Source organism: Saccopteryx bilineata, chromosome 7 (assembly GCF_036850765.1).
Source record: "Saccopteryx bilineata isolate mSacBil1 chromosome 7, mSacBil1_pri_phased_curated, whole genome shotgun sequence".
NCBI lineage: Eukaryota > Metazoa > Chordata > Mammalia > Chiroptera > Emballonuridae > Saccopteryx > Saccopteryx bilineata.
The window spans coordinates 70704668-70722202 of record NC_089496.1 but is presented as its reverse complement, the minus strand read 5'-3'; the positions used below and the strand labels follow the sequence as shown (position 1 = coordinate 70722202).

General features: G+C 53.0%; 1 protein-coding gene and 1 non-coding gene across 5 annotated transcripts in view; both read left to right on the top strand.

Moving 5' to 3' along the window:
* Window positions 1-3338: 3338 nt before the first annotated feature.
* The window catches only part of KIF7 (kinesin family member 7), a 29592-nt gene continuing 15395 nt past the window's right edge, over window positions 3339-17535 (top strand). For 2 of the 4 annotated variants that reach the window (XM_066238850.1, XM_066238847.1), the window contains exons 1-10: window positions 3339-3386; window positions 10097-10448; window positions 11620-11820; window positions 12198-12591; window positions 12806-13340; window positions 14027-14137; window positions 14614-14841; window positions 15680-15822; window positions 16161-16276; window positions 16522-16674. In XM_066238850.1, coding sequence (XP_066094947.1) covers window positions 10121-10448; window positions 11620-11820; window positions 12198-12591; window positions 12806-13340; window positions 14027-14137; window positions 14614-14841; window positions 15680-15822; window positions 16161-16276; window positions 16522-16674 — 2209 coding nt within the window. In that variant the 5' untranslated portion in view covers window positions 3339-3386; window positions 10097-10120. Of the gene's footprint in view, window positions 3387-3465; window positions 3697-9944; window positions 10000-10096; window positions 10449-11619; window positions 11821-12197; window positions 12592-12805; window positions 13341-14026; window positions 14138-14613; window positions 14842-15679; window positions 15823-16160; window positions 16277-16521; window positions 16675-17535 lie in introns of those variants that run through there. The other 2 variants (XM_066238851.1, XM_066238848.1) reach the window with 2 other exon arrangements.
* Window positions 8968-9074, top strand: LOC136311311 (U6 spliceosomal RNA). The gene has a single exon (XR_010726714.1). It is a non-coding gene; the product is annotated as a U6 spliceosomal RNA (small nuclear RNA).

Genomic DNA, 17535 nt, shown 5'->3' with positions numbered 1-17535 from the left:
AGAATCTTCTGTATGCCAAATTAATTACATTTTGCTACTACATCAGAATTCAATTTTTATTATGACATCTTAAGTGACAGATATGTTTCTAGATTTTAATTAAAAGTCAACTATGCATGGTGCTCCCAATGCAACCAATCCATCACAGGTCACAGAGGTGAAGACACCATGTCCTCCAGGTGATGTGTGCCCCCCCTCATCACCTCTCCCGGCGCAGTTTTCCTTGGCAGTGACTGCAAGATGCAACTCAATTTCAGAAACATTAGAATGAGAAAATGCAAGTCTTAGAACTGAGGGAGCATTTTTGGGGGGCTGTGATCAGATGGAAGTTTTTGCTGTTCTGAGGGGATAGGTTGAGTCTGACAGTGGAAAAGAGAGAAGAGAGAAGGGACGCTGAGCAGAGGACAGGATTGTCTGGTATCCACTTTGGGGACATGATTTGTAAAACATAAAGAGATGCCATCGCGAGGACGCTTGTCCATTCTCCAGTATGTTCTATGTAGCGCTCTGTCTTTACATACCTGCCATAAGAAAATATGAGCCATATTGTCCTATATCCATTATTTCTGTTAATGCAAAGAGTTTCTCATATCTTTTTTTCAATAAGTTTTACCAAAAACCGTTATGGAGTGACTATGCCAGGTCTTGGGCCAAGGCAAAGTGACATAAATAAGCCTGACTGTGGGGGCACAGTGAATAAAGAGTCAATCTGGAATGCTGAGGTCACCAGTTTAAAACCCTAGGCTTGCCCGGTCAGGGCACATGTGAGAAGCAACTGCGAGTTGATGCCCACCCCTACCTTTCTCTCTCCTTTATTCAAAGTCAATAAATAAAATCTTTAAAAAGAAATAAATAAGACTCCCTTGAAGGAGCTCACATTTTAGTGGATAAAATGGACAAGTAAACAGTTATATTATGCATACATATGTGTAATAACATGTACATGCTTGTATATCATAATGCGATGCTCTGAATGTGTCCCTCCAAAATTAATATATTGAAATCCTACCCCCCCCCATGTGATGAGGAGGAGGTGGAGCCTTTGGGAGTGAATACGTCACAGGGCAGAGCCCTCAGGATGGGGATTAGAGCTTTTATTTATTTTACAGGGACAGAGAGAGAGTCAGAGAGAGGGATAGATAGGGACAGACAGACAGGAATGAAGAGAGATGAGAAGCATCAATCATCAGTTTTTCTTTGGGACTCCTTAGTTGTTCATTGATTGCTTTCTCATATGTGCCTTGACCGTGGGCCTTCAGCAGACCGAATAACCTCTTGCTCGAGCCAGGGACTTTGGGTCCAAACTGGTGAGCTTTTTTTTTTTTTTTTTTTGCTCAAGCCAGATGAGTCCGCGCTCAAGCTGGCGACCTTGGGGTCTCGAACCTAGGTCCTTCTGCATCCCAGTCTGACGCTCTATCCACTGCGCCACCGCCTGGTCAGGCGGATTAAAGCTTTTATAAAAGAGACTCCAGAGAGCTTGCTCCCTCTGCCCTGTGATGACCCATTGGAAAGACAGCTGTATAGAAAGTGAGCCCTCATCGGACACTGAATCTGCTGGTGCCATGATCTTGGATTTCCCAGCCCTCAGAACTGTGCAAAAGAACTTTGTTGTTGATAAGCCTCCCAGTCTGTGGTATTTTATTATAGCAGCCTGAATGGACTCAGACACATACAGATGATAGTTGGAAGGGGACCTGCCAAGACATTGTGCTCACTGGCCTCCTGTGTGCTTTAAAACATTATATATATATATTTCTTTTTTTTTTTTTTGCATGTATTACAGGAGCAGGAGGGAGAATGAGGAGGCTCTGAGGCAGCCCAGGCCAGAGATGCGTGGCGTGGGCCGAGGCTGTGGAGGTTGACAAACACACTTGCCTGGACTGGAAACTACTCTGGAGGGCAGATCAGGGCTTGGTGGTAGATGTGAGGAGAGAGGAGTCTAGGATGGGTTGAGTGATCGGGTGGGAACACCTGCCCAGGTAGGTGCAGGATGAATACCTCTGTGTTCCCACTGGCCTTTTGCCCACAGAATAACGTCCCCAACTGGGTGGGTGGGCAGCAACCCTCACCTGGGGGGCAGTGGTCCACCCAGGAACTTGAGGCTGGTGGCAGTGAAGTCCACCATTGAAATCATGGATCCCAAGTGCTTTCCAAACTGGGGGCTTCCAAGCCAGAGCTGTGCGCCAGCCCTTATCAGGGGCCCCCCAGGGGAGTGGCTGCCTCAGGGGTCAGACCTCATCCCAATCTGTGCCTAGCATCAATTAGAGGCAGTGGTAGTCAACCTGGTCCCTACCGCCCACTAGTGGGCAGTAGTGGAGCAACCAAAGTATAAATAAAAAGATTTAACTATATAGTAAGTTGTTTTATAAAGATTTATTCTGCAAAACTTAGCAAAAATCCGACATAAAGTACTTGGTAAGTAATTATTATTATATGCTTTAACTTGCTGTAACTCTGCTTTATAAATTTTATAAAGTTACTTCCCTACTTTATAAATCACCATTACTGTGGAACCGGTGGGCAGTTAGAAAATTTTACTATCAATACTTACAGAGATACAAGAGTGGGCAGTAGGTATAAAAAGGTTGACTATCCCTGAATTAGACCTTCCTGTGTCCAGCCGCTGGGTTCCCCAGGTCTGGGGCAGGGAAGATGCACCGAGAGGACTTCCTGGTGCAGCCAGGTTCCCCACCCTGAAAACCATGGGAGTTGGATCCTTCTCCGCATTAGAAGGGTCGTAAAGTCAGAGAAGAGAGGAGGCCTGGGGAGGGAGAGCTTTGCTAAGCTTTGAGGAGGCGCGGGGAGTGCAGAGAGAGGGAGCAATGCGGTGGCGGGCGGAGGGAAGGTCTACACCTGAATAGATGAACGAATGAACAAAGGAATACTAGCTTCGGGTTACCGGGTCTCAGAGTTGGGAAACCCAGCCTCGGCTCGCAGTGCGAAAAAGGTCCCTAGTTAATTTTCTCACGTGTTACAACTTGCCGTTATGAGACTTGGGTGCCCCGCCCGTGTGCAAGGGGGCTTTTCCAACTCGGAAGATCAAGCCGGCCTCATGGGTCGCTGTGTCCCCAAAACTCGATGAATCTGTGCGGGGATCAACGCGCAGCGCGGGTAGCCCGAGTCAGCGCGGGGGTCCGGGCAAAAGGGGACACGTGGCCCCGCCCGAGGCCCTCGCCTGGGAGGCCCCGGCCCGCCCTGTCCAGCTGCAACTGACTCGGCGGCCCCGCCCGGCTCGTGCCTCAGCCCCCGCGAATAGGAGCAGGCGGGGTTGCGGGGAAAGGCGGGATTATTTAGGGGGCGGGGGTCCTGGTGACGGCATCAGAGCGCGCGGCTTTGGGACTCAGAGCCTGACTGCTGGGCCGGGGGCTGCGCCGGCTCCGGGGCGGGTGAGTACGCGCCCGGAGGGCGGTGGCCGAGGACCATACGGGTGGGCGGCACTGGAAGCTGGCATCCCTGTGGAGCCCGTCTTCGCTATCCAGCCTCCTGGGCGCCGACATCCCTCCCGGGCCTGGCCGGGAGGAGGGAGTGCCAGGCGGCGAGGGTCGCCTCTGCATTTGTGACCGCTTTTCCAAACTTTCCCGGAGCCTGCGCCTCGGGCGCCCGACCCACGGCCCGCGCGCGACCGCCCTGGTGGACGGTTCTGGGCGCCTTCGCCGCGCAGAGAAACGGGACCGCGAGGGACTGAGAAAGTTCTGGGTGAGCGGTGAGGGTGCCGCTGTGTCCCCAGCAGAGACGGGATGCTTTCGTTGATCGTATAGCTGGTAAACGGGTAAACCATAACGGAGACGCTTATTAATGCTAAACTTTGCGTACTGTGCGTCGTTGTGCGGGCCGTGTTTTATGGGACTGGCCGCGCCGCGGTCTTGTCTTCATCCGCATCCCCACAGGCATGCAAGCGGCGCGCGCAGGAAAGCCAGCTGTAATCTCTTTGCTGGTGGAAGGTCTTGCCTTCTAGTTTATTAAAAATAAAGTAACACCTGCGAAGCTCAATAAAGCCAATCATAATAAAGGAGGTAAACTTGTGGTTACTGTGATGAGGGAGGATGAAGATGTGGCAAGTTCCTTGGATAAATACTTATCATCACGATTGGGGCGCTAGAAAGCCTCGGCCATTGTGCTGGACAATGGAGATAGATACAGCAGGAAGGGGACAGGACCGTCCTGCCTTCCGGCTCCCAGTCTGGGAGGTTCGGGAGACCAATGTTGATGGGAGCCGCTGGGGGTTGTGTATGGAGAGGGGGCACAGCGGGGGCGCTGGCCTGGCTCACTGAGGAGAGTGGAGCCAGCCTCAGCTCAGCTCGGGGACGCTGGGAGGAGGCAGATGGGCAACACTGACGGGGTCCAGGCCTGGGGTACGTGTGGAACAGTCCAGGTACAAAGGGACTTTTTTCTTAATAAGGTTTAGAATCTCAAGGGTGGTGGGAGCCTCTTCTGGGGGAGTTCCAGCAGGTGCTTTATTATTTTTCTTTTTTGTATTTGCATTTTTGAAAGATGCCCCTAGTTGCGGGGTAGGAGGAGCACAGGGACACAGAATCAGTGAATGGCTAGTCAAAGTCACCCTATCAGGACCTTGGTGGCCAAGACTAGGGCTTCGGCATAGGCTGAGGAGCAGCAGGTTGTCATGATAAATTATTTAGTTGGTTATAATTAAGTTATAGTTGGGTTTGTTAGATAGTTCACAACGTAAAATGAAAGTAATTAGGAGTCAATTGAATAGGCAGAGACACTCATAGCAAGTTAAAGAACATAGACTTTAATTCACTCACAGTTGAGTGGCCAGCTAAGGGCCTCGCTTCAGGGGGTCCCAGAACGAACTTGCTTGGAGAGGCAGAGTGCTTTGCGATAGTTGCCAAATGGTCATGGTGGGCAACATGGAGCCTGTGTTGGAGTCTTAGGTGACTGACTTGATCTTCACCTCAGCTACTTATATCTGGTTTTTATCAGGGTGAGCGGTGAGGGTGCCGCTGTGTCCCCAGCAGAGACGGGATGCTTTCATTGATAGTATAGCTGGTAAACGGGTAAACCATAACGGAGACGCTTATTAATGCTAAACTTTGCGTACTGTGCGTAGTTGTGCGTGCCGTATTTTATGGGACTGGCCACCACTTGTCACATCATAGAGTTCCATTCTCACACTTCAGACATAAGTCATATATGGGCTTGATAAGGTTGACAGATGGTGTGATCAGAAAAGGGAATAAACCTGTTACATCTTGGTAATTGGGCCTTATATAGTGGGCTTTTACCTAAAATAGAGTTAATCACATTAATTTACACATGGTATTGGCATGCAGTTAAAACATATGGAGTTATCTCAAAAGGGCATAAAGTGGTTACACCTAAGTCACCCCTTGGTCCCAAAGGACTAGAGGGCCTAAGGGAAACTTAAGTAGTTCTTTGTTTTCTGTTACAGAAGGAAATCAAAACTTTTAGAAGTAAAACAATAAGTATAGGCTCTGGCCGGTTGGTTCAGTGGTAGAGCGTCGGCCTGGCATGCAGGAGTCCCAGGTTCGATTCCCGGCCAGGGCACACAAGAGAAGCGCCCATCTGCTTCTCCACCCCTCCCCCTCTCCTTCCTCTCTGTCTCTCTCTTCCCCTCCCGTAGCCAAGGCTCCATTGGAGCAAAGTTGGCCCGGACGCTTGGGGTGGCTCCATGGCCTCTGCCTCAGGTGCTAGAATGGCTCTGGTTGCAACAGAGTGATGCCCCAGATGGGCAGAGCATCACCCCCTGGTGGGCATGCCGGGTGGATCCGGTTGGACGCATGTGGGAGTCTGTCTGACTGTCTCCCCATTTCCAACTTCAGAAAAATATGAAAAAAAAACAACCCCCCCAAAAAACAATAAGTATAAAGCAAGCAATGAGAGTTAAAATGTCACGAACATTGTTATAGATAGAGTAGAAGGTATGAATACCATATCTACTACATAGGATTGAGAGTTTCCTGCTTAGGTTTACAAGAGAGTGGTTTCTATTAAATCACAGGGTTTATGAATATTTTTTTTTTTTTTTTCATTTTTCTGAAGCTGGAAACAGGGAGAGACAGTCAGACAGACTCCCGCATGCGCCCGACCGGGATCCACCCGGCACGCCCACCATGGGGCGGTGCTCTGCCCCCCAGGGGGCGATGCTCTGCCCATCCTGGGCGTCGCCATATTGCGACCAGAGCCACTCTAGCGCCTGAGGCAGAGGCCACAGAGCCATGCCCAGCGCCCGGGCCATCTCTGCTCCAATGGAGCCCTGGCTGCGGGAGGGGAAGAGAGAGACAGAGAGGAAAGCGCGGCGGAGGGGTGGAGAAGCAAATGGGCGCTTCTCCTGTGTGCCCTGGCCGGGAATCGAACCCGGGTCCTCCGCACGCTAGGCCGACGCTCTACCGCTGAGCCAACCGGCCAGGGCAGGGTTTATGAATATTAGAGGCATCATGTACTGTTAATATAGGTAGATTGGGGCCCTGGCCGGTTGGCTCAGCGGTAGAGCGTCGGCCTGGCGTGTGGGGGACCCGGGTTCGATTCCCGGCCAGGGCACACAGGAGAAGCGCCCATTTGCTTCTCCACCCCCCACCCCCCTCCTTCCTCTCTGTCTCTCTCTTCCCCTCCCGCAGCCAAGGCTCCATTGGAGCAAAGATGGCCTGGGCGCTGGGGATGGCTCCTTGGCCGCTACCCCAGGCGCTAGAGTGGCTCTGGTCGCGGCAGAGCGACGCCCCAGAGGGGCAGAGCGACGCCCCGGAGGGGCAGAGCATCGCCCCCTGGTGGGCAGAGCTTCGCCCCTGGTGGGCGTGCTGGGTGGATCCCGGTCCGGCACATGCAGGAGTCTGTCTGACTGTCTCTCCCTGTTTCCAGCTTCAGAAAAATACAAAAACAAACAAACAAACAAAAAAAGGTAGATTGGGCATTAGCAATAGCAGCCAAATTATTAATTTTGTGTTTGTCTTTGTTAAGATTCTTAATTATTTCTACAGTTTGAGTATGTAAGGCTTATATTCTATCTTTTGTGTCATTATGTCATTCAGATATGTAGATACATTCATCCTATAAGATCGTTTGTTGCATGTGGTAAATAAGGTGGAATGCAGTGAAATCCGAATATTGAATATTACCTTGATGTGTAATGTTCATAGTGTTTCTAAGTAATTTATATATATATTTTTTCCTTTTTTTTTTTTTTTTTTAAGTTGGAAGCGGGGAGGCAGTCAGACTCCTGCATGCGCCCAACCGGGATCCACCCGGCATGCCCACCAGGGGGCAATGCTCTGCCCATCTGGGGCGTTGCTCTGCCACAATCAGAGCCATTCTAGCGCCTGAGGCAGAGGCCACAGAGCCATCCTCAGCGCCCAGGCCAACTTTGCTCCAATGGAGCCTTGGCTGCGGGAGGGGAGGAGAGAGAGAGGAAGGAGAGGGGGAGGGGTGGAGAAGCAGATGGACGCTTCTCTTGTGTGCCCTGGCCGGGAATTGAACCCAGGACTCCCGCTCGCCAGGCCGACGCTCTACCACTGAGCCAACCGGCCAGGGCCTCTAAATAATTTATATTTTGATTGTGATGTGTCATTAAGATCTTTCCCTGTGGCATGGTCATAATATGTAATGTTAGTATAGCAATGGATAAATGAAAATACAACCTAAGTTGTGTACAAAAGGGGGAGGGGAAGTTTGTACAATGAGAATAGTAAAGAGATAAGGGGACTGAGTGTAACATATGGTGATTGAGTCCATAAAATGAGTTGATCCTTAGAAAAGTAAGGTTCAGTCAGTGTATAAGGGTGCTTCTTTTGCTGAAACAAAAATTGAATTGTCAATTTTATATGGTAAGGGTATGGCATGGGGGCCCCCAAACTTTTTACACAGGGGGCCAGTTCCCTGTCCCTCAGACCGTTGGAGGGCCGCCACATACAGTGCTCCTCTCACTGACCACCAATGAAAGAGGTGCCCTTTCCGGAAGTGTGGTGGCGGGGGGCCGGATAAATAGCCTCAGGGGGCCGCATGGGCCGTAGTTTGGGAATGCCTGGAATAGGCTAATAGGGTATTACCTCCTGTAAGAGTCTTTATTTTTTTTGGTGGTGTATGACAGAGACAGAGACAGTGAGAGGACAGACAGGAAGGAAGTGAGATAAGAAGCATCAATTCTTTGTTGCGGCTCCTTAGTTGTTTGTTCATTGATTGCTTTCTCATATGTGCCTTGACCGGGGGAGTGGGGGCTACAGCAGAGTGAGTTGACCCCTTGCTCAAGCCAGTGAGCTTGGGCTTCAAGCCAGCTACCTTTGGGCTCAATCCAGTGACCATGGTGTCATATCTATGACCCCATGCTCAAGCCAGCGACCCTGTGCTCAAGCTGGTAAGTCTGTGCTCAAGCCGATGACCTCAGGGTTCGAACCTGGGTCCTCTGCGTCCTACTCTGATGCTCTATCCACTGCACCACCGCCTGGTCAGGTCATTAATTTCTGAGCTCATTAAGTTGCCTATTGATGTCTTCTTGCATCTCATTGAGTATTTTCAGAACTTCAATTTTGAATTCTCTATCATTTAGCTCCAAGGTTTCCATGTGACTGAGATTTTTTCCTAGAGATTTTTTATTTTCTTTCTGAACTGTGTCTTTGTCTTATGTAGCCATGGTATTTGATTTCTTCTTCCTTGATGGCATTTGAGAGTGGTATTGTTAAGAACCCTAACAAGCCTGACCAGGCGGTGGCGCAGTGGGATAGAGCGTCGGACTGGGACACAGAGGACCCAGGTTCAAAACCCCAAGGTTGTTGGCTTGAGTGTGGGCTCATCTGGTTTGAGCAAGGGTTACTTGGTTTGCTGTAGCCCCCTGGTCAAGGCACATATGAGAAAGCAATTAATGAATAACTAAGGTGCCACAACGAAGAATTGTGCTTTTCATCTCTCTCCTTTCCTGTCTGTCTGTCCCTATCTGTCCCTCTCTCTGTCTGTCACAAAAAAAAGAACCCTAACAACAACAACAAAAAAACTAAAACAGTGCTCGCTTCGGCAGCACATATACTAAAATTGGAATGATACAGAGAAGATTAGCATGGCCCCTGCGCAAGGATGACACGCAAATTCGTGAAGCATTCCATATTTTTTAAAAAAGGAAAAAAAAAACAACAAAAAAAACTAAAACATGAAAAATTAAAACAAAAAAATTACAATAAATTAAGACAAGAAAAACCACAGAAAAAAAATGAAAAGCAAACAAAAAAATAAAAAACAAAACACCACAAAAACTAAGAATAAAAAATATAAAATTTTAAGAAGGTGAAATCCAAGAGAAAAAGAAAAAAAGAATAAAGAAAAAAAGGAAAAAAGAAAAAATAAATTTCAGTTTTGAGAGGTTTCTTCCAGTAGGTGTCACTGTATTACAGCTTTTAGCTCTGAAGTTCCTGGGCTGTGCACTGCTGAGATGTTGTTGTCTCAATGATGTAGGCCAGGGGCACAGTAGCGTGGGTAGGTGGGGCTTGTTGTAAGGGCTTTAGGGCTTAGGCCTTACAGATTCTGTTTTACGGCTTCAGCTTTCTTGCTTTATGTCTCTAGCAGTGGTGATCTCAGTAGTCCTGGTGCTCCTTCCCACATCTCAGGGTTTGTTCCTGGAGATGGGATCACAGGGGAAGAGTACAACTGAATACAAGCTTTTGGATGGCAAGTGGAGAAGTTAGGGCCTTATTTTGCCAGTGATGAGAGCCGTGGAATGTTCCCGTAAAGCAGTGGTTTTTAACGTTCTACACTTGTGGGCCAGTGAGGATAGGAGAATTATTTTAGGGACCGCTGAGGCAGAAATCACCCTGAATGTAAGCAAATTTGACTAAGATCATTGGGTGTACATCCTTCATACAATATCAGGGTGGTTGACTCTTTTGGACCGACATGAAATTTATGGTGGAATGGTCCATGGACTCGGGGTTGAACACCACTGCTATATAGGACTGTCTTGTGGCCCTCGCAGAATTTGGGACCAGACTGGGGCACAGAGGATGACCTGAACTTGACCTCCCTCCCCCTCATCCCTCCAAGGTCAGGAGCTGCAGGAGCTGACTCCAGGTCACCTGTAGGGTAAGTCCCACCCCTGGAGCACAGTTGCTGATGGCAGGGGGCCTCTTCATCTCTGCAGGGCCTGGAGCACCCCTCCCTCAACATGGGGCTGGAGGCCCCGAGGCTGCCAGGGGCTGAGGAGGCCCCGGTGAGGGTGGCCCTGCGAGTCCGCCCGTTGCTGCCCAAGGAGCTGCTGCACGGGCACCAGAGCTGCCTGAAGGTGGATGTGGGGCGTGGCCGAGTCACCCTGGGGCGAGACCGCCACTTTGATTTCCACATGGTGCTGGATGAGGACGCTGGGCAGGAGGCCGTGTACCAGGCCTGCGTGCATCCCCTCCTGGAGGCTTTCTTCGAGGGCTTCAATGCCACTGTCTTTGCCTATGGTCAGACAGGCTCCGGGAAGACGTACACGATGGGGGAGGCCAGTGTGGGTGAGTGACCCTGCCCCGTGCCTAGTGGAGGGGCCTTGATGGCTCCTGAATTTCTGCCCCTGTCCTCTCGCTGCTGTTCCTGTTGAAGGTGAGGATGCTGGGGGAGGAACAGTTTCCTGAATTGGTCAAGAGCCCAGGGTGGGTCCAGCCATGTCAGTGGGCAGGGCAGGGCAGGGCAGGGAGGAAGGGGCCTGGAAGGTGAGGGGCCTTCTCAGTTCCATAGAGATGGGGCCATGCTGTCTGGTTCTGGGGACCTTAGGAGGAGGAGGGGTGGGAGGTTGTCAGGATGGCTGCTGAGGGTCAGGGTTCGATGTTCTAGTTGGAGTCTGGCTACTGGATGGCCAGGTAGCAGGCTGGTTCCACGAGGCTCTAGAGCAGACTTTTGGGGGAGACACTTCAGGACAGTTGAGGGAACTGCCGGATTTTAAGTACTATGAGTATTTTCTCGGGAGTTATAAAAGTATACAAGTTTGTCATAAAAAATTAGCAAAATATAGAAAAACACACAAAGTTGCCTTTCAGAAATCACATTCCCTGTTAGCGTTCCAGTTTCTCTTTGGAAATTATTATACCCTTTAAGAAAAGGTACCCAATCTTTTGTATCCCGTTTTATTTTCTTAACAATATATCATGAACATTTCTCTGCATCATTAAATATTCTTCACTCTGATTTTTCAATGGCTGCTGGGCATTCCATTGTGAATATAAGGTAATTTATTTAACCAGATCCCATATTGGTTCTTGGGATGGACACTTAAGATGTTTGCTTTATTTCTTTTTTAAGTTATGAGAAAGAGTGCTGCTCTGAACATCCTCTAATTAATTCTCTGGATAAACTTAGGAGGTTCTTTAGATAGCTGAGCATAAAGTATGGTAATGAGCTCCCTGTCCCAGGGGGTAATCAAGCCAAGGGTATCTCTGACCTGTCAGGAATGTAGTGGAGGGATGCTTATATCATGAAAGGGGTTGGTTGGCCCCTGAGAGGCTGCTTCTGCCTCTGAAATTTTATGGTTCTGCCTGATCACCCTGAGCTCAGGCTGCCCGGCCCAACCTGGCTTCCGCTGCTGCCTTCTCCATACTGGAGCCGTCTTCTAGCTGCTGTCAGGGTCACTGGAGCCTTAGCTCGCCAGCTGGAGGCATGGTGACAGGAGGCCCTGTGGTATCTCCCCAGCCTCCCTCCACGAGGATGAGCAGGGCATCATCCCACGGGTCATGGCTGAGGCCTTTAAGCTTATCGATGAGAATGACCTGCTCGACTGTCTCGTGCACGTGTCCTACCTGGAAGTGTATAAGGAGGAGTTCCGAGACCTGCTTGAGATGGGTACCGCCAGCCGTGACATCCAGCTTCGGGAAGATGACCGTGGAAACGTTGGTGAGGAAATCCTGAGTCCCTCACTGGCTAGGAGGAGTGGGACACCTGGGTTGAGGAGGCTTCATCTGCTGAAAGCTGGTTTACCTGTATGGGGGGGCACCGACTGGGAAACCCAAGCTCTAGAAAGTTTTGCTTTGGTTTCCTTTGTCTCTACTGACTAGTGTGTGCTTCTGTACCCAGAGTGAGAGGCTTTGATGTGGGCCTAGGGGAAGCTGGAACCCCTGCAGCCCAAATCAGGATGGGTGGGAGTCCCAGGCCTGAGGTGGGGCACCCGAGTCAGGAAGAACTGGAGAGGCGTGGCTGGCTCTGTTCCGACTGCCCTCCTGGTCAGGCGTGTGCTGCCCCCACCCTGGGTTCACTGCTCCTTGCATCCGCAGTGCTGTGCGGGGTGAAGGAGGTGGACGTGGAGGGCCTGGATGAGGTGCTGAGCGTTCTGGAGGTGGGCAATGCCGCCCGGCACACGGGGGCCACTCACCTCAACCGCCTGTCCAGCCGCTCCCACACTGTGTTCACCGTGACCCTGGAGCAGCGCGGGCGCGCCCCCAGCCGCCTGCCCCGGCCCGTGCCAGGCCCTCTGCTGCTCTCCAAGTTCCACTTTGTGGACCTGGCGGGCTCCGAGAGGGTGCTCAAGACGGGCAGCACGGGCGAGCGCCTCAAGGAGAGCATCCAGATCAACAGCAGCCTCCTGGCTCTGGGCAACGTCATCAGCGCCCTGGGCGACCCCCAGCGCCGCGGCAGCCACATTCCCTACCGAGACTCCAAGATCACCCGGTGAGTCCACGGGAGAAGGGACCCGCGTGAGCCACTTGTCTGTCATGGCTCCCAGGTAGTCATTGGCATGGAGCTGGGGGAGGCCATTAGGATGGGGCCCCCTCCAGGTTTTGGGGCTCACAGCCATGCATTCCGAGCCTCAGGCCTGAGGCAGGGTCTGGACCGCGGATCCAGGTGCACTGGGGTCCCTGACGTGCCTGTCTGATGTCCTCAGAATCCTCAAAGACTCACTAGGTGGGAACGCCAAGACGGTGATGATCGCCTGTGTCAGTCCCTCCTCCTCTGACTTCGATGAGACCCTCAACACCCTCAACTACGCCAGCCGTGCCCAGAACATCTGCAACCGCGCCACCATCAACTGGCGGCCGGAAACCGAGCGAGTGCCCGAGGAGGCGGCGGGTGCGCAGGCGACCCCACGGCACCGCTCAGAGACACGCATCATCCACCGTGGCCGGCGCGGCCCAGACCCCCCCTCCACCTCCGCCGTGGCCGCTGCCCGCCTGGACGCCGAGTGTGCGCGCTACCGGGCCCGCACCGACGCCGCCTACAGCCTGCTGCGCGAGCTGCAGGCTGAGCCTGGGCTGCCCGGCGCCGCAGCCCGCAAGGTGCGAGACTGGCTGTGCGCCGTGGAGGGCGAGCGCAGCGCCCTGAGCTCTGCCTCCGGGCCGGACAGCGGCATCGAGAGCGCCTCTACCACCGAGGAGCAGGCCACGCAGGCGCCGGGCCGCAGAAAGGTGGCCAAGGACCAGGTGTGGCTCTGCTGAGGGCCGGGAAAGGGAAGGAGAAGGTCTTCAAACAGCCCCAGCAGTGCCTCTGTCCCCGTCCCCACCCATTAGCAGAGCGCTTTCGGTGTTCAGAGACACTTCTGCTGGGGACCGTGGTCACTTTCTATAATGTCCCCCAGCCTCAGGCTCTCTGTAAAATAAGGATGACGTTGGTATTTATCTTCTGGGGGTGAGGTAAGGGCTGAAGGTGTAACAAGAGCCCATACACTGGCAAAGGCTCAGTAAGTTGTAATAATAGTGGTGGTATTCTTTTAAGAGGTTTTTTTACTTACTGATTTTAGAGAGAGGAGAGAGAGAAAGGGGAGGAGGAGTGGGAAGTATCACCTCCTAGTTGCTTCCTACTTGCTTCTCATATGTGCCTTGACCAGGTAAGCACAAGGCTTTGAATCAGTGACCTCAGCATTCCAGGTCAACACTTTATCCACTGCGCCACCACAGGTCAGGAGTGATATTTTTATTGTTAATAAAACTAGGATTAATTACAAGAGGTGGCCCAAATGGCTTGCAGGGGGACTGCAGGCAGGGCTTGGAACAGAGTAGCAGGGAGGGCTAGGGACCCCTAGGAAGGGCAGAGGGAGGGCTGGATGTCAGGGACAGACGGGCTTATTCTGCCAGCTCCTGGCCCTGAAGCCTTTCTCCTTGTCCCCTAGGAAGATGAGGGGGCGCTGCTGGCCCTGCAGAGCCAGGTGGCCCGGCTGGAGGAGGAGAACCAGGACTTTCTGGCTGCCCTGGAGGACGCCATGGAGCAGTACAAGCTGCAGGTGGGGCCGCCATTCCCACCCAGGGGGCGCGTGCTAGCCGCGTTTCCTCACATGGAGGAAGTTAGCCGGGACCGGTAGAAATGGGGGCATGCACAAACGAGCAAAAGTGTGGAGGTGAGGAACAGAACGAGGAGAGTGGGAATGCTGGATGGTCGTGAGTGTGGATGCGAGTGAGACTGGAGGGGACAGCAGAACAGGGCGCTAGAACTGCAACCTCTTGTCCAAGGTTAACTGGGTCAGCAGTTCCCCTGGCGCCCTCTGGTGGCAATGATTGACATGGACGCGGAGGACTGGCAGGGTGGAGTGAGAGCTTGAGTCTGAACAGTGCAGTTTGCGTGGGGGAGGGCAGGAGGTGGTCAGAGGTATTTGGCCCTCCTCAGTGTCAGCCCACAGGGTACGTCTTTCTGTCAACATCCCTGTAGCACCCCCTTCCCGCAGTCCCTACCCTCCCTCAGCAGCTGGACCATGTCTTGCAGAGCGACCGTCTGCGTGAGCAGCAGGAGGAGATGGCGGAGCTACGGCTGCGGCTAGAACTGGTGCGGCCAGGCTGGGGCACCCCAGGGCTCCTGCAGGGCCTGCCTCCTGGGTCCTTTGTGCCCCGGCCTCACACAGCCCCCCTGGCTGGTGTCCACACCCATGTGCTGGGCATGATGCCCCCTGCATGCCTCCCTGGAGAGGAAGCTGGCCCTGGAAACTGGGGAGAGGTGAGGAGGTGGCGCGTCTGGGCGTCAGCTGGCCCTACTGGACTGCGCAGCTCGGGCAGGGAAGGACGGGCTGCAGAATGTGTCCCTCACCCTGGGCTTTCACGGGACCAGCTGCCGGATGTCCATTCTGGTGTCAGAGGAAGGGCCAACACTGGGTGACTGGGACCTCAGCAGGGTGGTGCTATTGGGAATCTCTGGCATATCTAGAGATTGCTTGGGGGATACAGAGAGAGTCTGGCTTCCAGCTGTGGATGGGAAGCTTGCATACCTCCAGAGACAGGGAGCTTATCGCTTCTGAGACCACGCCCCCTATCTTTGGATGCCTCCCTCTGCAGGTTTGCTCTTCCGTGAGCCCTGACCTCCCCAAGCCCGGTCTCTTGCTCCTAGTTCTGTCACATGGGGCATTTCGGACAAAAGCTGTGCCTGCATCTACCTGAAAGCGCGGGGTCACCAGCTCTCCAGTCCCGAGGGACCGAGGAGAGGGAGGCCGCGGGTTTGGCAGGAGTCTGTTCCACAGCCACCACTCTTGGCAGGCATTGTTAGCAAGATAAGAGTTGGATGCAGATGACCTGTATACAAGACAGAAATGGCAGGTGGTCACCTGAAAGTGTCAGGGGCTATGGGAACCAGTGGGTAAAGGGACGGGGAGCACCTGCTCTGACTGAGTTTGGGAAGGCCTTCCACGGGTGTCAGTCGAGCTGGGTCTTGAAGGTAAGGTAGGGCTTGAGGTGGAGACGTGAGGTGGGCATAGTTGGGAACAAAGACTTGGTGATGGGAATGGCCCATAGAGGACGCCCTGGAGGCTTCCTCTCCAGAAACCCTGACATTTCCCTGGCAGGTGACAAACTGCAGGGAAGTGGGAGCCAAGTTGCTAGCGGAGGTAGACAGGCTGGGAAGTGGCTCTTCAGCTGCATCGGAGGAGGAGGAGGAGGAGGAGGAGGAGGAGGAGCGGCCGCCCCGGCAGACCCTGCACCTACGCAGGTGAGTGGGACCCACTGTGGACCTGACCAGGACTCTCTGGGTCCAGGCTGGGAGGACCCTGTGGTCTCAGGGTGCCCCCAACTGCAATGCCCTTGCCAGCCCGCGGGAGAGAGCATACAGTGGTGGGGTGGGCCTGGCCTCCTGGTTCTCAGCCTCCCAGGAGGTTCTTGGTGCTCCAGCTGCCCTGCACCCCCAAGCTTAGCCCCTGGCCTCAGATTTCTGCTGGACTGAAAGGTTCTGCTGCTGATGGGATGGGAGGCCTGTGACCAACTTCCTTCCTCTGGCCCCAGAGGTGGCTGGGCTGGGGAGTGGTACAGATTCCTGCTTCTGCCCCCCAGAAATGGGATCAGCAAGTGGAACCAGAGGGTGGAGGCCGGCCCAGGTAGTCCGGCAAGCAGGAAGGGCCCAGAGCTTCGCCTTGAGGAGCTGGGTGCAGCCGTCCCGGAGCCCAGCGGTGAGCTGGTGTGGTGCAGAGAGGACCCTGACCCTTTCTCCCTCCATGGCCCTGACTGGCCACTCTGGGCAGTCCACACGTCCTCCCTGGCTGCTCTGGGCATGCCTCCCCTCTCTCCTCTCTACTCCCTGCCTCCCCTCTCCCCTCTGCCCTCTGCCCTCTCCCCTCTCCCCTCTCCCCTCTCCCCTCCCCTGCCTCCCCCACTGTTAGGTGGGGCAGCAGCCTTGACAGCTGGCCTTTTACAGTGGCTCGTGGGAGCAAGGCACAGGCTCGGCCCCGCCAGGCCCCCGCTGCCACGGCCTCCGAGTGGCGGCTGGCCCAGGCCCAGCAGAAGATCCGGGAACTGGCCATCAACATCCGCATGAAGGAGGAGCTCATTGGCGAGCTGGTCCGCACAGGTGAGGGTTGGCACTGGGCGGCCTCCCGCCTGAGGGTGGTCAGGAGCAGGGGCCGGATGGCCAGGTGTGAGACCCAGCGCGGCCTCTTCCTGCTCTGTGACTTTGAGCAGGTAGAATAACCCCTCTGAGCCTCAGTTTTCTCATTCCTGAAGTGGGGACAATGTACTTGCTTCCCAGGGTTGTTCTGAGGATGGAATGAGTCAATTTGGGTAAAGCGCTTAGACCAGCTCTCAGGAAGCATCATTTACCTGTTGTTACTTATTGAGGGCCTGCTGTGTACCAGGCACTGCGCTGGGCACAGGGCCTCTGGGACTGGGGAGCAGACAGTGTCCCCAGATCGTGCTACATCTACGGGTGATATGTGTGACCGGGCAGGGGATGATTTTAGGTGGTGACCAACTGAACTTTTTAATAATTACGAATTTATTACAAAATACATTATGAAGAATTTCAGGCAAATGAGAAGAGGTAGTATGGTGACCCCCTAAATACTCATCACTTAAGATTTAGTCATTAAGGTTTTTCCCACATTTGTTTCATCTCTATCCCTTTTCATTGATGAAATACAGTGTGTCCGTAAAGTCATGGTGCACTTTTGACCTGTCACAGGAAAGCAACACAAGATGATAGAAATTTGAAATCTGCACCAAATAAAAGGAAAACTCTCCCAGTTTCATACCTATTCAGTGCAGTTTGATGTGGGCTCACGCACAGATTTTTTAGGGCTCCTTAGGTAGCTATCCCGTATAGCCTCTATAGACTTGTCACTGACTGATGACCTACCAGAACGGGGTTTCTCCACCAAACTGCCGGTTTCCTTCAACTGCTTATCCCACCGAGTAATGTTATTCCTGTGGGGTG